Source organism: Vespa crabro, chromosome 10, assembly GCF_910589235.1.
Source record: "Vespa crabro chromosome 10, iyVesCrab1.2, whole genome shotgun sequence".
Taxonomy (NCBI): Eukaryota; Metazoa; Arthropoda; class Insecta; order Hymenoptera; family Vespidae; genus Vespa; species Vespa crabro.
In genome coordinates, this window is record NC_060964.1 from 5,549,076 (window position 1) to 5,569,559 (window position 20,484).

At 31.3% G+C, this 20,484-nt stretch overlaps 4 protein-coding genes across 6 annotated transcripts; 1 reads left to right on the plus strand and 3 right to left on the minus strand.

Annotated features, from left to right (window-relative positions):
- Positions 1–582: 582 nt before the first annotated feature.
- LOC124427521 (probable salivary secreted peptide) lies at positions 583–1,305 on the minus strand. Its single transcript, XM_046970532.1, has one exon. It carries the CDS (start codon positions 1,242–1,244, stop codon positions 849–851), a length of 396 nt encoding a protein of 131 aa, XP_046826488.1. The 5' UTR covers positions 1,245–1,305; the 3' UTR covers positions 583–848.
- An 8,001-nt stretch (positions 1,306–9,306) lies between these two features.
- LOC124427302 (protein phosphatase 1H) lies at positions 9,307–12,599 on the minus strand. Its single transcript, XM_046970044.1, has 7 exons — positions 12,450–12,599; positions 11,898–12,344; positions 11,470–11,727; positions 11,149–11,366; positions 10,808–11,078; positions 10,475–10,734; positions 9,307–10,387 (listed from the first exon to the last, which is right to left on the minus strand). Exons 2-7 carry the CDS (start codon positions 12,081–12,083, stop codon positions 10,129–10,131), a joined length of 1,452 nt encoding a protein of 483 aa, XP_046826000.1. The 5' UTR covers positions 12,084–12,344; positions 12,450–12,599; the 3' UTR covers positions 9,307–10,128.
- A 298-nt stretch (positions 12,600–12,897) lies between these two features.
- On the plus strand, positions 12,898–15,512 carry LOC124427293 (putative uncharacterized protein DDB_G0289963). Of its 2 annotated transcripts, XM_046970032.1 has the most exons (4): positions 12,898–13,119; positions 13,201–13,371; positions 13,521–13,653; positions 13,728–15,512. In XM_046970032.1, exons 1-4 carry the CDS (start codon positions 13,084–13,086, stop codon positions 15,380–15,382), a joined length of 1,995 nt encoding a protein of 664 aa, XP_046825988.1. In that variant the 5' UTR covers positions 12,898–13,083; the 3' UTR covers positions 15,383–15,512. The 2 variants fall into 2 exon arrangements, with proteins under 2 accessions (XP_046825988.1, XP_046825989.1); XM_046970033.1 differs by lacking the exon at positions 12,898–13,119 and having other exon boundaries at positions 13,230–13,371; positions 13,445–13,653.
- Positions 15,513–15,606: 94 nt separating this feature from the next.
- Positions 15,607–19,798, minus strand: LOC124427542. Of its 2 annotated transcripts, XM_046970557.1 has the most exons (9): positions 19,710–19,798; positions 19,139–19,277; positions 17,194–17,358; positions 17,020–17,120; positions 16,860–16,927; positions 16,565–16,781; positions 16,311–16,477; positions 16,113–16,230; positions 15,607–16,023 (listed from the first exon to the last, which is right to left on the minus strand). In XM_046970557.1, the coding sequence occupies exons 2-9, from the start codon at positions 19,218–19,220 to the stop codon at positions 15,700–15,702; spliced, it is 1,242 nt and encodes a 413-aa protein (XP_046826513.1). In that variant the 5' UTR covers positions 19,221–19,277; positions 19,710–19,798; the 3' UTR covers positions 15,607–15,699. The 2 variants fall into 2 exon arrangements, with proteins under 2 accessions (XP_046826513.1, XP_046826512.1); XM_046970556.1 differs by lacking the exon at positions 19,710–19,798 and having other exon boundaries at positions 19,139–19,436.
- Between the last annotated feature and the right edge of the window lie 686 nt (positions 19,799–20,484).

Here is a 20,484-nt window from a genome sequence, read left to right on the forward strand (position 1 = left end):
AAGATAAACATGGAACAACAACAATCTTTAAGCTAGCTTTTCTTACACTATTTTCTACATTCTACATATAATTATGTGAAAATTTGTACTATCAGTGTGAACTTTCTCGAGAAAGGATCATTTTCTCTCTTTCTCTCTCTCTCTCTCTCTCTCTCTCTCTCTCTCTCTCTTTCTCCTCTTCTTTTTACCTTTCCGAAAGCAGGATGACTGCAAAGCTAGCTCGTTGTGTTCTCCCAATGGCACGAAAGAAGTAGTAAGGCAGTGGGATGAGAGAAAAGGAAAGGGAAAAATAGATGGGAATTATCGGGAGTCTCAATAAGGAGCGGGCTCCTTCATTAGCGCGTACAAGAAAGGAATTCCACGAGCGAATTCTTCTCGTTCTGTTTTTCTCCCGGATCTCTGTCCCTTCGCGTTAATCGCATTATTATCGACGCTACCTCGTGCGCAAACGTCTCTCGTTTCTCGAAAGTAACGAAGAGCAGAGAATCCAGAACATCTCGATGCATTTTCCATCTCGTGCGATTAAATTACCGGATCGGATAAATTTACAAAGGGCCATTTCCAATTAATCTCGCAAAGATATCAAAAGCAACATCGGTGTTTATTTCCAATTTAAATTCTAGGATAATCAGAGCCACGTGTTCTTGTTCGTGTTTTATTTTATTTCCAATCACGCGGTCGAAAACAAACAATTTTGACAATGATGTAATATAATTAACAGAGAAATTATTTACTCGTTATATTTGTTGATACATTGGCGAAAGAAATATTATGATTGGAACGCAACATTGTTGTAATAATATTATAAATAATTTTACGGGTTCAGCTGCAATATTCTGTCCTTTATATTAGCGTGCATAAACTTCAACAACGAAGTTGATGCCGTGACCTCTTTGACTCTTAAAACGAAGAGTGACGTTTCTGTTTCCTGGACCTCCTTTCAATACAGAAGGGTAAGCTCCTGTACCATCAGTCTTTTGATCATAAACACCGACCATATTGATGATAGCAGTGGTGTTAATGGTTACTTCAGCAGTCACGATTCGCATCCATGAAGATTTCTTTACAATGTTTTGAGTGTGGACTTTCCTGTCTCCTGGTTTTCTATATCCAATGGTTAAATTGTGAGATTTGGCAGCATATTCTTCCAAATGAGCTCTTGGAACGTATTCTGATTCTACACCCGCGATAACCACTACGGCCATCGCCACGACGATGACCATCAACAAATTTTGTGCGTACATCTTGATTCGTACTGTTCTATTTTACTCGTTAAAGAATTTGCTCTACTATGCTGAAAGTACGTCAACGATCCGCTTATATACACATCAAAAGTCCTTATCTCTCTTATCTCAGGTTATCTGTATCGATCTACAATCCACTTATGGAAACTCTCTTTCGAAGAATTTTGTATTCTTGTAATACATTCAAGAATTTAATCTAGAATTTTCGATCAATTCTATTCTTATTGTATTTAATATTGACTACTCGTATCAAAGTAAAAGGAAAGATAATATATCATATTTCTGATATGTATTCAATTTAATTGAAAATAAATAAGAAGATTAGACGAAGAAAGCATAATAAAAAAGATGAAATTATTTAATCGTTTCTTAGCTGGAAGATACTCTTTGAAAATTTTATTTTTAATATTTGACTCATGTCACTAACGAGGAATTGTTAAAGATTTATTGATACGACAAAACAAATATTTTTATCGCTCTGTAAATACAGAAAGAAAGAGAGATATGTATGTATGTACGTTCGCTATATCTATTTTACTATTTTTATAAAATTGCGAAGTAAATAAGACATAATGGTAATAATAAGTTTCAATAATCGTTTTCAATATATTTTTATTAATACAGGCGAATCGTAATGATTGTCGAGAATGGACCCGGATCATCAGTAAGGTGTTTGACCTCTATTCCACGATAGACGACGACCTCCGTAATTCATGAGCAAGCCATCTCCATCTAATTCAACGATCTTGCTATGTGTACACTGTTCGTCACAAACATACCTACTATACTTGCTGGTGTTCTCGGCTGGTTCCTATATACGTGCCATCACCGATTTACGTGTAAGGGTGTGCGTACACGTGCGGGCTCTCGGCAGGGAACATTACTCTCTATAAGCGTTACTGCATAGTTTAATCGATATCTATACAGACATTATTATAATTTTTCGTTTCAAGTTTAAATTAAATTAAGGTTTATTGATTTATAGATTTCTTCATTATCAATTGTTTTCACGGTATTTGTCGATACCTTTGTCGAATTATCATTAATTAAAAATAAACAATTTAATTATTCTTAAACGAAGAAAAGAAAACGATTGATTTTTTTTGTAATAAATTTATTTTCTTCAAGAATATATCGTTTGCTACTTGAAATAGATTAGCTTTCGCTTTGTCAAGACCGTTGTCGGTAGTTTGCTCAGTCGCTTGCTAACCGTGTAAGCATTCAATATGTAACCCGTGTATGCACTTAGGTTTGCAGCGAGACTAGATTCCCTCGAATCATTAAGTCAATTGCTGGATACATGTCGACGCAATATCGCTTCTAACAGGCATGAAATTTGATCAGACTCGAACAGATTTCTCGATGACGATGGGACCATAAAGGAATAAAGAAGGACGATGAATTAATAGAAGGATAAAATAAATGAGAAAAACGAACGAAATGGAAAAAAACAATGTTTTGATCTTCATCAACCGGACCACAATGTCCAACTATTTAGTGTAAATGAGGCAAACAATAGACCTTAATTAATTCAAAGCGACGCTTGCAAGAACTCTTTTCAAACACGTTTCTCCGCTCGCGAAGCCATTTTGAAAGCAGAACTTGGTCGGTCCTACGAGGTTTCAATTAACAAGGCAATACGCAATTCTCGCAAACGTGTAGGTGTATCACTTGGCAATGAGCAGACGCGCGTCTGGCGTAACGTTAATTTACTGCAAAGCACGTTTCACCATCGTGAATGGGACTGCTGATGCTACGAAGCAGTCCGATGGACGATGAATGCAAGCTCGCCTGGGTCCGATTCGAAACTTTGGTATATGCGAGAAGTTTATGCCTACGAGGCCATAGACCGTGTCCGTATTTTCCTCTATTCGTTGTCTCTTACTATTCGAAAGAGTTAAGTATGCCTCTCCACGCGTATATTTAATGAAATACCGCCTTGGAAGTCGTCCTTCGAGCACGACCATCGATTCTTCTCTCTTTCTGTCGTTCTTCCTGTTCTTCTTTCTTTCTCTCTTTCTCTCTCTCTCTCTCTCTTTCTTTTTTTTCTTTTTCTTCTTCATTCTCTTCCAACTAAGATCAGTGCATACAGTCCAAGAACGGTCGCATTATTCATTCGATGGGCGAAGCTCTCGACTGGTCGGACTACTCGATTCCTGCCACCTGTCGCGAGCACGGCGGCCACAAGGAGATGCGCTCGCACGATCGCCGTATCTCGATGGTTTCGCCATTAATTATCCCGGGATATACTTTGGAAACACCGAACAGAGAGAGAGAGAGAGAGAGAGAGTAGCTCGATTTCAACGAGCTTAACGAGCTCACTCGAGGAGGTACGATATTCCAGGATGGAAAATGCACTTGGCTCTTACTCGCGTACGACGGACAAGCCGTCGGCGGGATGCCAAGAACAATGCGAATTGTGACTAATTCTGTCTTACGGTTTAATATGCTCTTCATACCTTTTCATATCTATTACCTATGGAGATCTTATTTTCCTCGGATGATTAATTAATTCCCCGTACCATTTTCAATCCAAAGTCCATAATGTTTCGTATATTTACTTATTTATCTTTCAATCTAACGTAATTGTCTGGTTGTATTATATAAAATATATATATATATATATATATATATATATATATATATATATATATATAGAGAGAGAGAGAGAGAGAGAGAGAGAGAGAGCACAAAGGGGTGGCAGTAAAAACGAGGGAGAAGAGTACAACTGAACGGCGAGGTCACCCGTTAGGACAATTAGGCGAACAGAAAACTTCCATCGCAACCCCGCAGCTCGCTGACCGTCCCTATAAGACTCGGAGTGACAGCTACTAGTTTTCTCCATTACTTAAAGTCTTTCGCTTCTTTTCGTGAATTAACATATATTACGAACCAATGCAACGGAGAAATGTTTTCGATATATAAAATGAAAGAATAATTCGTTCCTGGCTATTCGACTGGTTATCAAAATCTGCGGAAAAAAGAGAAAACATACAAGATAAAGAATAATACTTAAGAATTGTCGATCGAAAATTTTCACGTTAAAAATAAAGAAAAGAAATTAACGTTTGATTTAGAAAAATTTAATGATATATTCGGGGAGATTAGATTTTTAACGAATGAATATCTTATACGATCAAAGATGACATTGATAAGTATAATGAATATCGTATGATTGAATGAATTCCTCGTATAGGAATATCGAAGTATGATAATACAATATTTAAAGAAAAAAAAAAATAGCATGTACAATTCGTAGAAGATAGTCTTATTAATGATAATTTTTAATAGACTGATTAACAATCTCGATTTATATAATGCATGATAAGTTTACCTACTTGTCACCTATATTATCGTATTCTATATATGTATGTATGTATGGATAAACGATTCTATAAAATCATCTATCTATGTTATATGCTCGTTCTAATATACCTAATCAGTAATACGCTTAGCTCGAGTCACGAGCATCATAAGCTCGCTATTTGTTGAAAATACATTATGAATAGAAATTTGCTATCGGTAGGAGGAAGAGCACGATAGTTTTGGTTTATGGCACTTCGATCGTCACCGCATAGCTGAGTGCCACAGTTGCTTCAACCATGATCGTGGTAAAACGCGTGCATGTCATTTGCGTCCACGATAAGGTCGAATAATCGGCCGTTAGTCGATTACGAGCTTGAACTTCTGCGCTTTCGACCGCTCGAACACTCCCATGCCCATTATTACGTTTTACCACGATCCACCCACTCGCTTTTCGTCCCTCTCTCTCTCTCTCTCTCTCTCTGTCTGTCTCTCTTTCTCTCTCTCTCTCTCTATATCCCGTTCTTCCCTTTCTCCTCAACAAAATATTCCTTTGTTCTGGCACTTTTTAACGAATCATGAACTCGAGTAGGGTGAATTGGCACTCTCGAGTGATCCTCCAATTCCTTTCTTCAGTTGGCCCAGTAGGCATACCGGATTTTACGGAATTGAAGGTGCTATGCGCCGACGAACCCTCGTTTATCCTGTTTTCATAATCAAAACTGACTGCACGGCGTGAATGATTTCGTTCAACGAGATCGTTTTTCTCGTTTTTCTTTTTTCTTTCTTTTCTTTTTTTTTTTTTCTTTCTATCATTATTCCTTGTTCTTTCGCTTCGCTAATTTATCGAGACTCCCAACGATTTTTACTCCGACGACAAACATTAGGATCTTAATTAGGACCTGTAGCCTAGCCCATACCAAGAATTTTGCCTCGACCGTCGTCCATTCTTCCGGAAGAGATGACAGAGCCGAGCAAGAAACGGTGTAGGCAAACATGGAATAATCGTGGAAGAGGAAGAGGAAGAGAACGAAAGGGAGAAGGTAGGAAGGAGTTGCGAACGTAGCGTAAACAATTCCCAGTACAATTAGGAAACGTTTGTCCGTCTATATTTACCGAAGGATCTGTAACTAGCTTAGGTAACACCTAACGCCATTTGTCACTCTAACCGGCGGAACGGCTGATCGATCATGCGAAGATTCTGAGAAAGGAAAGTCGTACACATACGCGCGGGCGTATAAAACGAGGAAGATTTCCAAGATTATATAAAAAAGAAGAAAAAGAAAAAAAAAATTAAAAAAAAAAAAAGAAAACAAGAAAAATAAGTTAGTTAAGCTCAGAAAAATACTAAAGTGTTTCTTGTTACTGGCAAAAGATAAAAAAACATTCGATATAATTAATCGAGATTAATTGCGATATGATTCAGACCTATTTATTACAAAATAATATTATACGAACGAACCACTTGACTCTTATCTTTCTGAGAATAAAATATATATTTATAGTAATACAGCTGACAAAATATTTCACGATGATACACACAGATATATAATTCAATATCAGTTAATCCAGTGGTGTTACTTTTTTTACCGAATTTAGTCCTCAAACAAATGGTAAATAATATTACTTATTTTAATAATATATTGATTCAATAAAACGATATATTTCCGATGTAAAAACGAATTTAATAGGAAATTACAACTACGTGTCATTTATCTTTAAGAATAGAAAGATATAAGAGTACCCATATCGAGAATATGAAAAATATTACGTTGCGTCATCAATGATATGCGGTAATTTATTTCGCGATTCGTATAACGTTGGAAAATTCATTTCCATCTTGTCAGTGTGGAATATACGAGAGTAACTTTTTAAAGTATTCACTGTAGTCTATGTTCGTGACACCGCATAAAAGGTTGTTCAAAAAAAGATGTTAATTTAGCACAAGCCGCTTTTTCCCCGATAGAGACGCGTGTAAGCTTATATGAATAGAGACGACATGCGGGTAATCGTTTCTGTCTTTTCATTTTCAACGGATACAGATTTTTTAAAAATCCTTCTCGTGCTGGTCGTTCGTCTCGACACGTTTCATAATCTGCCGACGTCGTAGCCGGGCCACCATTATCTTGAGAGAAAAATATAGTTAATGATAGGAAAAACTTGTGAAGTAGGCGAGACAGGAGAAAAGAACGAATATAAGGAAAGAAAAAAAAAAATATATAAAAAAGAAAGAAAAGAATGATGAAACGAAACTTTCTCTCTTTTCGATTCAATCGATCGAGCATTGAATGTTTCCTTTCCAATTATTATTAAATAAGCGTATTATATCTTCAATTGAGATAAATCAATTATAATTATTACCGTAACATATTCGCTTTGATTCTCGTTTATCTTGCAACTGGAATAACAAATACGGATCTGCTGCAGGACATGAAGGATCATGAGAAAACCAGGAGAGTTGGTCATATAATCCTACTGACAACAAACTTGTCGCATTATCCATTGCATCACGTTCGGCAACCAGGCGTTAGTTTCCAGGAGAAGGACATTAGGTTCGAGAGAGCTAAGAGGGTTGACAACGGGCACGAGTCAGGCAGTAGACTAACGAGGAGAAGTCAGCGATGTAAACCCCGGGGAAGGTGCGAGAGGTACCACTGTTGGATCTTCTCATTAAGCTTTTCACGAAACTTTAGAACTTCTGGATGTTAGGGAGCCCAGTCAAAATGTAGCCTCATTCTACCGTGTAACAGATGAAAGTTCGCTTTGAAATTTGGTAACTAAGAGTAGATCTTAGAACGGCGATACGTCACGGTGCATCCAGCGATCATTATGATTACTCCTATCTATATCCAATATAATAAAGAGGAAAATCTTTTTTGCGTGAGTTTGAAACTATTTAACGATCGCTTAAAGATACCCCTACGTTTCTTCTTCTCTAATGAGAGAAATGAAAATACGAAAGAAGAAAGATTTTTGGTCAGACAATGGCACATCGATACGATTTATCGATAGGAGGTCATTGATGTTAGAATCAGGATTCCGTCGAAACTTTCCTAACGATGATATATCGAGGTAAGTCCTGGAGCCTTAAGTCTCGATCGTTCCGATAAGGCCTAAAGTACTCTCCCTCTCGTTTCCACCCTCCTTTTCTTCTTCCTTCCTTATCCTGACCAGGATGGGAACATTAGGTACGCCGCAACCCTTCGCGTTAGTCACCTAGATGACCGTGACTGATCGTTCCGTTATAACTCGCCATGAAAAACGTTTCCGCGATATGACATCGTTTGAAAAACTGACGTCTTTCATTTTTTGACATGGAACTTCGAGGAAGAAGTGAACTGCGTTTGCAAAATCCCCAGACATCGATCTAAGTATTTTATAAATTAACCTTCGTTGCTAACAAAAAGACGTCTGGGTCAAGTGACTTTTTTTCTCTTCATCGTCGTTAGGTTCCTGAAAGAGATGCGAAATATTTTTTATCGGTAATAGCTCTTCGTTAGCTCGTTTTTTTTTTTTTAAGCATGCTTACATTCGCATCGATAAACGATACTAAAACGATGTTTCTGGAGGGATGAAAATTTCAATGGCTTTTGCCCAAGATAGAAATGGGGATTGAATACATCGTTTCCTATAATAACTTTTTAAAATTGAACATGGTTAACGAGTCACCTAGGACATAATCATCAAAATGCTTTATTGTCCCTTATAATATGAGATTCTTCTGCCTTTTTGGAATGACATCGTAGACGATAAAATTTTTTCCATCATTTCCATATCGTAATTAACATAATTGGTTATATCGAAAATTAAAATTTATGCAACGTATGGATTGGATATCAAACGAAGGGAGACGCATATCGTCAAAAATCGAGTTTCATGATTGTGACATGTTTATAATTTACTTTTGTTTTCATTAATCGACAGAACAGGTCCTTTCTTCTTCATTTCAGTCATCCTTTTGTTCCGTAGTAATAAATCAATCGTTGTAATCTCTTGCTCTCGTGAACTTTCACGAGACTCGAAGAAACTTTTGCTCTAAGTTTGGCACTGAAGACCACCACATATATTTTCTTATTAAAGAAACGAGAGAAGATCACGGTAAGCGTTTTCTTACGCCATGTTAAACGTCGTAATTAAAATGGATTGATTCTAGTTGTATGCCTTCGCAAATGAAAATGTAAATGATCGTGACTACTGAAATTTCATCAATATCAAGTGGAAACATGTCTTCGCTAATAAACTTATATAGAATGATAAATCAGGAATATAAGTTTTTATTATATGGTAAACAGCGCGAAACGCCGTACGAAAGATTTATAAGTTGGATTTTTCACGCACGAAACTTGATAGGCCGTACTACGTTATTATTTTCCCTGGCTCTTCCATTATTTGGCGTAGGAATAATGTAAGTAAGCATGATTTTCAAGTACGCTTGAGTGAATATTATTATTGTCGTTGGGATTTTCTAGGTTGTATTACAGAGGAAAAAGTAATACGGTCGAACGTAAAGATGTCATTCAAAATTAAAGAATTTTCATAATTCATTGTTATTTTAATTTTGCATCATGTTCTGTCATGATCTAAATTTGAAAGAAAAAAATGATATTAGTGAGATAAAAAATGTCTTTGTAAAGTCGAAGTATTTGTAAAATGTTATTATTTTTCATTCGTTATTAATAGGAATGCAAGAAATTCTGATAATAATATAATAATATAAGTTTTATTCAATAAAAAGGTTTGTAATTAATATAATATCTAATGTATGTGCATTATTAGATTTATTTTATACAATAATTACAATGTAATATACTAAAAAGAAGATATTATACAAGGTAATATAATAAAATCTATAATTGTTACATACCGCTCAGAGCAGTGCATTTTGATTTTACTATATACAGTTTAATCAATGATATCATTTAAATCGATCAATTTGTACCAGCTTACACGTATAAGTGCTTTAATTTTAAAGAAATAATATATATTATTGTTGAGAATGATTTAAGAAAAAGCAGAAATTTTTTTCTATTTTTGAATCTTCCCTACGCTCATATAATATATTCTCCGATTCTATAAAATCTTGCAAAGAATTACTATACACAAGAAATAATCAATACAATACAATACAACACAAATACAACACAACACAATACAATACAATACAATACAATACAATACAAAGTTAGATTATTTGTTCAATTTATAAAGTTGAAGACTATTTCAAATAATATGGCTATATTAACATATTAATGATGGAATGTTTTTTCTAAATAAATATGTATTCATATATAGTATAACACAATACAGTTTCTATACTTCATGTATATGAAGACAAAAATCTAATTAAAATATTCATATTTATATAGTGGCAGTATGTAATAAATAACCATTTCAATACACACTTTAACATTTTTATGAAATTATTGATTAAAATTTATATATGAAAGTACAAATAAAATTTTTGTTCTTGTCAATTGTACATAATCATTAATTAATATTGTTTGCATATACATAAGATTATACTCTTTTAGGAGCAACAAATGTTTGTATCCACATTATTTAATAATTAAATTATAAATAATTATTGTATCGAATTATTGATAGATATGTGTGAGGAATCATTAGAATACTTTCTTTCCTGCTGAATTGACTTTAACCATTGTTTATGTTCGCAGAGATATGGATACAGTGGTACCACCATTACACTTATGTCATCGACCGAAGCCATTGGGGCGAGTTTGTCTTCGTTTTCATTAGAATTTTCAGATTTTCCCACCCATGTTCTTCCCATTAATCGACCTCTAGCAGCTTGTACTAATTCTTGTGCACCCATTGTAAGCCTGATATATTTAAGTAATAAGATATTCAATTTTGTCTAATTACAAATTTTTTATTTTTGTCTGATGAATTTATTTTAACTAATTTACCTATATTCTAAAGAAGGTGTATCTGGGGCAAGTGTTTTCCTAAGAATAGTAGCTGCTGTTTTGTCAGAAACAACATCCCATAATCCATCCGTAGCTATTATAATGCAATCACGTTCTGTGAGATTGCAATCCTCCAATTTTATGGATTGTATTTCAGGCTGAGATGATAAGAATGGTTTGATACTGACACCTGTATTAGCTGCTTTTAAGCCATGATCACCAAAACCCCTTGTTACTCCTATGGTACCCATAACTCTACTCTATAATTATAATATTTATATTATACTAATATTATAATAAAAGATATACTAGGTGTTATATAATAAAACTTACTCGTTTTCCATGACCAGAAATAAGTGGTAACTTTAAATCAAGATGTGATAATGTTTTATATGCCCAACCAGTCATGTAAGGTTCTCTATATAAGACCATAGTTCCTAACTCTTTCTGTAATGGCCTTTTTTTGAATTCTAATGGTGTAAAATAACCTTTTAATAATTCGTGACTTCTTAAAAATCCTAAAGCTCTTACACGATTCGATTCAGAATCTGGAGTGTGATCTCTAGTAAGAGCACGTTGACTATCTCCTAATACAAGCACTGCTCTGTTAAAAAGATAAAAATAAATATGATTTATTATAAATACATATGTATCTAGATAAATTAATTACAAACCTAGAATCACCAGCACCAGCAGCATATAATCTGCCATTAAGAAATAGAATAGTAATAGCTGTACAGCCTCCACCACCATTTTGAGCTTGACCTTCTACCATTTGGTCCATTTGTCTGTAAGCTAATTCGATAGCACCTGTAACTAAATCTTTACCTTTTATAAATTCTTCTTCATCTTCATTGAATAATACAGTACTTGGTATAGCATTCAACCTCTCCTAATAAAAAAAAAAAAAAAATTTTTTTTATATAATTTCCATGGATAATAAGATATTAAATTAAAGTAACAAACACTGTAATCTATAAATGTAAACTACTAACTAGAATTATTCTGTGTAAATGTAATCTTGCAGTAAGAGCCACTTGATATCCAGCATGACCATCAAACATAGAAAACATAATATAAGGCAATGTAGCGTTCATATCAGTAAATTTAAGGTCTCCTCGTGTTGCAGATGCTTGATCCTCATTCCAAATACTTTTTCCAGCATTTATACATTCTGCATAACCAGCGCACCAAGGTAATCTGCTTAAATCTCTTGGTACTATTATAGGTCTTACTCTATGATCAGCACTAACCTGAAATGGAACATCAAATAAAATTTAAACTAAATATATATATATATATATATATATATATATATATATATATATATATATATATTATCTACACATTTGTATTACTTCAAATAATAATCACTATTAAAAATAATATTGCGAAGATAGAATATGTTGATAAAATTATATACCTGTGTTTCTTCAGCTGTAAGTCCTAGAAAACTAGGTCGACTATAAGGCTTATTTTCCACTTCTACCGCAAAATTTGAATTGACATAATCTATCATCAAATCATTGTTTGAATCATTTGGATATTGTAGGTCAAGCTCGCTTACACCTACAGCATTCATCAATACTGATTTAAATCGGTTTAACATTTTAAATTTCCTTTTTTTTCTTTTTTTCTGTTTTTTTTTTTTTTTTTTTGATGTAATGTATAAATTCTTAATCTATTAATTCAATGAATTACTATGTCATATAAAATACATATTCAACAAAATATTAAGCACTATTATCGAAAGTGTTTCAATGCATTTCCAATCGTGAGATGTAATCATGCGGTGAATGTTAATTAAATTTTTTTTTTTTATGACATACACACAATACGATGTATTTGATTGCTTTGGGTTAGCTGTCACCTGTCAAGAATTTGTAAGTATATTAATCATGGACAAAGATAACTATCTCTTTTCTTTTATATATTACGTGTAATTCAAGAATATTGTATATGTCTATATACTTACTATTAAACATAATTATAAGATTATCTTAAAATACTGACATCTTGTTGACAAAACTATTGTCAACAATATTATAGGTTATAACTTGACAGTGACTCTGACACGAGTAGCAAGGATAGCTAAACACGCCATCTCTGAATCGCTTGTATAATTTTATTCCTAATTATCTTATCATACTATACGCTAGATATTGTAACTTCAACATTTCTAAGATATGTATATATATATATATATCTCAAAGCTAACATAACGATAAACGATAATTTCCATTAATATTATTCGAGAGAATAATATTTGTATCATATAAATTATTATCATAAGAGTATTTATTTGCAGTAGATAAATCGATTAAAATTTTCATCGCGATATCGATATGAGTATTATCGAGATAATTCGATTATTTTCATTTACTATGAAATATCTGTAGATGTCGCTTTATACACCCAAAGGATGTTTAGTACGCAGTCATTGATAGATCCGGCATTAAGAAGTAAATAATGTTATTTTATTAAAAAAGATTATTATTAAAGTTATAAAAAATTAATGTTAATTGTACATGAGATAGAATTTATTGTGATAAAGAATTTAATATATTTAATATTAATATCAAGATAAAAGAAATATATGTGTGTGAAAGATGTCAAAAACAAAGAAGAATTCACATAGCAGCGAGGTTATCTTTTTTTTTTTTTTAAAGACAATTATTAATAAATGATTTTAGAATTTATATATATTGAAATATTATTTTACACAGGAATTTAGTACATCGTATTCATCTTCTTCCGTATCATCTGACGAGGAGATTGATGCAAGAGATTTAAAGCCTATGAAAGATTATCTTACGAATCGTAGAGAATTAGCGCGTCAACTTTTTAAATCTGTCAAACCTGAAAAGATACGTATGATGTTACCACAAGCATTAAAGGTATAATTTATATATTAATTTTTATAATTAGTAATTTTTACAAGATTTATCTTAGGCTTATTAGATTTGATAGTGTTATAGAATCAGCAGTTAATAATATCGTATGTAAGTTCTTTAAATTTAATACATTTGACAAATATCCATCTTAGAAAATGGATTTTGAAGAGCTAGAAGAATGGTGTGCTAGCGAATTAAGTGGGATGTCCAAAACTCGTGTATTATGTATTTTGGATGGGAAACCTATGTTAGAATCGTCTGACACTAGTGAATCAGATGAATCAGGTAATTATAATTTATAGATAAAAAAGAAATAAATGTGATAGATTATTATATTTAAACAATGTTTGTTACGTTAGGTCCTTCTTTAGAAATTATATCTGATACTGAGGAATGGCTTACCGAGGATGATAATATTAAGAAAGAAGATGGTATGTCTGGAAAAACAAAAGTAAAGAAACATAAGAATACAAATAAAATAAAGTCACAGAGTAATAATAAAAAAGAGGATATAGGAAATTCTAAGATAAAAGCTAAAAATACTAATAAAGATGGAAGCAATAATAAATATAAAGATATCAAAGTTAAAAAGGAGGAAGAGAAAGAAACGGGTAAAGAAAAGGAAGCTGATAGTTTGTTAGATTTGTTAGAATTAGAAATGCGTGCTAGGGCAATTAGAGCTTTGATACGTAAAGAAGATGATATAATACCAAATTCAAATGAATCCAAGGCGTTGGCAAATAATGGTACAGTTGAAGAAAATCATGTTAATAAATCTAGACAAGATGAAATAAATGCAAAGGAAAATTGTCGACGGCAATTAGAAAAAATTATAAATTCTCAACGAATGGATGGAGATGAAGAAGATGTAGTATTAGTAGTTCAGCCCACCCCAACAATTGAGTTATTATCTAGTGAAAGTGAAAATGATGAAGTTGGAACAAGGGTAAATCAAAAATTAGAAAATGAACGTAAAATAGAAAGTACAACCAATTTGGATAATAAAAATAATGTTAACAGTTCTACGGAACAAGGAGTTAGAGAATCAAGAGTAATAGAAGGAAGAGATAATGATAAAAAAATTAATAATACTAATGAAGAAATATCTCATCCTCATACTTCACATGACAAAAGTAATTCTTCATTGTCATCTACAAATATTGCAGATAATTCCACAAAACGTAAAAAGGTGAAAAAGAAATCACATTCGAAATGTGAAATAAGATCTGAAAGTTCTTTAAATACAAATAGTAAATCTAATGAATGTTCAGGAAAGAAAGAGGAGAAAGTTTGTCTGCTTGAAGAAAAAGAAAGATTAACAGAAAATATATCAAAACCAGAAGAACCTGTCCCTTCTGTATCAAATTCAAAACAGAAAGTTGTTTCTGATGAGGATAAATTGGCTGACTTTGAGGAAATAATCGATTTAGATAATTACTCTGACGATATGGATGATTTGGAGAATTGTGATAATGATAAAAATAAATATAAAGATAAAGAAAAAATTCAAAATAAGGATAATAGTATTATAAAGGAACAAAAGAGTTCACAGGTAATAGACACTAATTCATCCAATTCACAGAAATTGAAATCGGCTGAAACTTGGGCAACTCGTTATTATCAAACAGACGATGTTCAAAATGTTATAAAAGAATCAAAAATACAATCAGAAATTCGCAAACGTTTAAGAGAACGTCAGAGACTTTCTAAACTTACTAATTCACCAAATTTAAATTCTTCGCCATCTCGCGTACCAGAAGTTAATAATGATAAGGTAGAAACAAAACCTACTGGTTCTGTCGAAGAATATTTAGCTTTGAAACAAGCAAACCAATCAAATTTGAATGCAAGTAGTGACGTTAGCGATAATTCTGTTAATACACAGGAAAAAGATAAGTGCATAAATATATGCAATGAAAAGAACGTAAATGTGGGAGATGAAAAATTAATTGCTTCTGTAAATGAAGAAGATGTACAAAAATCAATTGTAACTACTGTAAATAATAATATATAAATTCTTCAATTGCTTTATAACAAATAATATCATTCTTATAGTAATGAATTAGAATACTCAGGCATATATTTTTATAATAAAAAGTATGTATATATGTACCATTCTTTTATTCTTAAATTACAAATCTATTTGTTACTATGTACATATATATGTATATATATATATATATATATATATATATATATATATATATATATATATATATGGTATATATATATATATATATTAATTTCGTGCATCACAAGACGGATTAATTGCATTCATGTTATTAAATATTTTAATCTAATGTATTTGCTTGTAGCAATTAGGATATTTCCTCAGAGTATTTTCTTCTTGTATTTTTCACAGTCAAGTGCTGATATTTGCTTTTCCAAAAAAATTTTCAAATTTTGTTCTATTATTCCCTTGAGATAATTCTTGAAAAATCTTGTAAACCAATTTATCAATTTAGGTCCAAAAATATCCATTATACCAAATCCAGTGAATCTTACTTCCAATTTATCAAATTCTGATACTTTAATATCCTCTAATTTTATTGTACACTGTGGAGTATTATAATCTGCACTTATTTTAACTCTTAATGCTATATTTTCTATTGTACCTAATATAACGCCACATATATTTATAAAATCGTATTTAAGCTGTAAATCACAAATATAAATTTACTATTATATAAACTATCATATCGTCAATATAAATGTATACATATATAAATTTTTTATAAGTTTACCTGATATTTATTAAAACGTACAATTGCATTAGATATACCAAAACCACAAGAAGCCGTATATTTATGGCCTTGTTGAATTAAAATTACATCTGCTGTTCTTTTAATAGTCGTTAAACCCCTGGAAAAAATATATTTACATAATCCATTGAAATAAACGTATATGTATATTTATGAAACATTATAAAACGTATCTCTCACTCGAAAGTGCCATTAAAGGTTTGAATTTGACCTTTCATGTCAAAGACTCCTAAATTGGTAATAAAAACTGCATTAATATTTGGTAATTTAATCTTTTCTAGATTATAAACCTTGATCATATCTATCATAGCATCGATGAATAGGTCGATTAAATTATTGATATTTATCTGAAAATAATATATTTAATATATTTATAGATTGGTTTATAAATGTATCTAATATCTCTTATATTAGATAAATATAATTGAATTTACTTTAATCGAATTAGTGACCGAGGATGTACAAGATGAAGCCGCATTTGTATTTACGCAATCAGACGATGGTAAAACTATCACTGATCCGAAATCATTGATTTTTTCAAAACGCTGATTTTTTTCCGTTATGATTTTTACATTTTTTGAAATTTCTATTTCAAGACAAACTTGAGTAAGCCGACGAATTTCATGTTCCACCGCTTCAAATAGATTAGAACTGTATAATAGATAATAAAGTATAAGTAATTATAGAACATTTCATCGTACGTGCTAATTAACACGAAATACAATTTACCTTCCGCTTGAATTCGTTGGTAAAAAGAAGTGGTATTGTTGAACTTGATAATGTCCCTTGTTCGTTTTCTACAATAAATGTATTTCAAAAAGATAATTACCGTTAAAAAAGTAAAATAATTTTTATATCGTCCAACTAAATTTTAATAAATTAAACTTACTTGCAATTGTCCGAACCCAAGAATAAGACCATTGCTCGACCATAAAATTTTCTCAACTTTTGATGTCGAATTATTAACAGAATTTGATGCTATCATGTATGCTGAAAAAATGTTAACCGGTAAACAAATAAAAAAGATCTTTTGATATTTAAATTAAATTCAAATTTGACATACCTTGAAATTCGACAAATGATCCATTCAAAACGACGTTTATTGTAGTAGTGCCAGGATACAAATAAATACCGATGTTTTTGTATTTAATTAACAATTCATTACCGTATATATTAACTTTATTGCGATCCGAAACTTGGACTTGAAAATTTTCCGGTATTCTGCATACTAAAATATCTTTATATTAATTTCATGTTGTTAATTTACTTTGCGAATATAGGACGTGAAACGGACAAATAGGGTACGATAAAATTAAAGCTTAGAAACATAGTTAGGCATATTAAATCGTGCCGTTATATATTAATAAAAAGTTAAATGTGTGCTATAATGTAATCGACTGCAATTATATTCTTTCTTTACGCTATAATATTAAAGTTAGGAAATATTTCGTTATTACGCGTTTATTATGACTAGAATAGAAATAATATGATCAAATTTGTTTTATTTTAATGGAAATCTCTTTGTGAAATAATGAATTCAATTTTTTTGTTTATTATAACTAGAACAGAAATAATATGATCAAATTTGTTTTATTTTAATGGAAATCTCTTTGTGAAATAATGAATTCAATTTTTTACTCGAAAATTTACTCTGCAATCCTTTCTACCTTTCTAGAATTGTAATGGTTCGTTTGAATTATAACTTTTATATATTTTATTACATTTTATAACGTTTTTCTAAACTAGTTACGCCGGTTTTCTTCTAAAAGTTCTTTTTATTTATTTATTTATTTATTTTTTTTTTTATAAGCAACCGTCAACAACAAGCTGGAAGAGAAAGAAGAAAAAAAAACAGATAGATAATAACAACTTTTTATTCCTATTCTATCAGCAAAATATTTTGTTTATATTGATAATCGTATTCATATTCCATACGAACATCCTATCCATTACTTTCCACTCTCGAAAAAAAATGTGCGTATGTATATATGTATGTACGTATGTATGTATGTATGTATGTAACTATATACGATGGAAAGTTGTTGGAGTCATACGAGTTTATTTATTTACTCGACTAGTTTTTATTTGTGTGCGTTCAATGCTCTTTAGAAAGAGAGTTACTACGTTTAGTATTCTCGTAAGAACGATGAAGGAAGAATGAAAAATTAATGCTCGTTCTAATCAAGTTTCTTAAAAGGATTGTCTAATGAAATTCATTATATAGTAAGTAAGAAAACTAATTTAATTAATATTATTTAAACGTATTATAACATAATACGTAATATTATCTGAATTATTAAATAAATAATAATAAGACATAGATACAAGATAATATTAATAATAAATATAAAATATGAGAAAGTTATGGTAGATACGTAAATATAAATTATTATTTATCATAGAGTTACTATGCCTTATATAGGGATCTTACTAATAATTAGTATATTCAAGGAAGTATATAAAATATATGTATACACGTGTAATCGCAGTTACTGTTCCGTACGAGGCTACGTATTCGAGCGTGTACCGTTCAGGTATTACGACACCATTTGCAAGAGTTCTTCAATTCCGCGATGGTATTAGCATGAGAACTTTCGATTGCGCTGGGTCCTTTCCGTTGCCTTTAGAAAGGGGCAATTGATAAATTAGACGAGAAAGTCAACAAGGACCGAACGGACGGAATATTTTATTCATATATGCAACTATATGTATGTTAACACTTTCCAATATTTTGACTCATTTCAAATGATTTATATTATGTCAATAAATTTAAAATAATATTATATCTCATTACAATTCGATTTTATTGACAACGAATAATTTTATTATATATTAATAAAATTAGATTATTCTTAATGTTTTGATAAATTTAATTATTATTTCTTTTTAACGTTATGATATTTAACGTTTATTTATTTTCTTTATGTTACAGCTAATAAGCTGTTAATGTATAATTAAATTGACAATATTCCGAAGTTGGAGTAATCTCAAAAGATCATTTTACTTACCGATAAGTTCTAACGAAGATTTATCATTTTGTGATAAAATAAAAGGTAAAAGAACCATAAAAGTGCAATACTTCAAAATCATCCTGGAGTATTCCGTGATCGTGCAGTTCTTTTTTTCTTTTTTTTTCTTTTTGTAATTCTGTGGGTAAATTTATTATTTAGCATTAAAAGATAATAGACAATCGATTTATTTGATATGATCTAGACGAGAATGACTACTCCACTTCGCGATAATATCAAACAATTATTTGCAAGTTTCGTTGGAGTTTCTCAAAATTACTATTATCACCAGTGGAGTTTCTACTCCATTTCTAACGGCAAACTAGTCTATCTTTTTTTCCTTTTTTTTTTTTAGAAACACAGTTCTACTGATTAGACTGATTAGATTAGATTTATTCGTTCATCGGTGAGTACATTTATTTGTGACATCATTTTTTCTAAACTGATAACTCAAAGAATCATTTTTTTTTCTCTTTATCTATTTATTTTCATTACTGTCGAAGTTCTATTACCAATGTTAGCACATATAGATGTATCATAAGTAAACTCATATTATTTATCGGCTACTCACCGTCTATACTCTTACGAAACGAAATTTTTATTTTGGAATGAGCGTGGATTAAGAATTGGCTCGACTTTCTTGAAGAATGTACAAAATATAAAGAAGTAAGAATCATGAGAATCTCATGGGTTTATCTCACGATAAACAAACTGGAAAAAGATAATATTCGTAAAAATACATAGATCAGAAAACACTTGTAATAACAATTCATATTTATCAATCGTTTTCAAGCATTCGACGATTTCCATATCGTCAATATTATACTTACGTAAGTTCACGTATAAATCTTTGATTAATGAATTGTAATATTTGAATCAGATAATATATATATATATATATATACGCATAATTATGAACATATAAGATTGAAATTTCGTTATAGAAAAATTTAATTTTACGATCATTTTTATTACATTTTGGATATTGATATAAAATATATGGAATTCTTTTTGATAATGTGCTAAAAAATTGTCAAAGTTTTACATTTCTTTTATGATTGATACATTACTGTAATCTGCCGCGTCACCACGTGACGTAGCTACCTTTTTCTCTTTCTTCCACCCCTTTTTTCTTTATCTCTCTCTCTCTCTCTCTCTCTCTCTCTCTCTCTCTCTCTTTATCTAGCCTTCTCTTTCTTACGTTTTCACTTTTTATCTCTCGGTTTTATACTCGCACCTCCCGCTAACATCTCCCTCGAGTACGGACCGACAGTTAGAGGGTGTGCAATCTTACGAGTAAAACGTAAACGGTGAAAGTAGGGGGGTGGTTGGTGGTGGTGTGTTTA

Excerpts from the sequence above, each read along its gene's own strand:
- LOC124427521 (XM_046970532.1), bottom strand. The coding sequence starts at position 1,244 with ATGTACGCACAAAATTTGTTGATGGTCATCGTCGTGGCGATGGCCGTA.
- LOC124427302 (XM_046970044.1), bottom strand. The coding sequence starts at position 12,083 with ATGTTAAACCGATTTAAATCAGTATTGATGAATGCTGTAGGTGTAAGC. Across the intron at positions 10,735-10,807 it reads TTTCTGGTCATGGAAAACGA|AGTAGAGTTATGGGTACCAT; the intron begins GTAAGTTTTATT and ends TTATAATTATAG. Across the intron at positions 10,388-10,474 it reads ACACCTTCTTTAGAATATAG|GCTTACAATGGGTGCACAAG; the intron begins GTAAATTAGTTA and ends TAAATATATCAG.
- LOC124427293 (XM_046970032.1), top strand. The coding sequence starts at position 13,084 with ATGTCAAAAACAAAGAAGAATTCACATAGCAGCGAG. Across the intron at positions 13,120-13,200 it reads AGAATTCACATAGCAGCGAG|GAATTTAGTACATCGTATTC; the intron begins GTTATCTTTTTT and ends TATTTTACACAG. Across the intron at positions 13,654-13,727 it reads TAGTGAATCAGATGAATCAG|GTCCTTCTTTAGAAATTATA; the intron begins GTAATTATAATT and ends TTGTTACGTTAG.
- LOC124427542 (XM_046970557.1), bottom strand. The coding sequence starts at position 19,220 with ATGATTTTGAAGTATTGCACTTTTATGGTTCTTTTACCTTTTATTTTA. Across the intron at positions 17,121-17,193 it reads ATCATTTGTCGAATTTCAAG|CATACATGATAGCATCAAAT; the intron begins GTATGTCAAATT and ends ACATTTTTTCAG. Across the intron at positions 16,478-16,564 it reads CGGTCACTAATTCGATTAAA|ATAAATATCAATAATTTAAT; the intron begins GTAAATTCAATT and ends TATTATTTTCAG.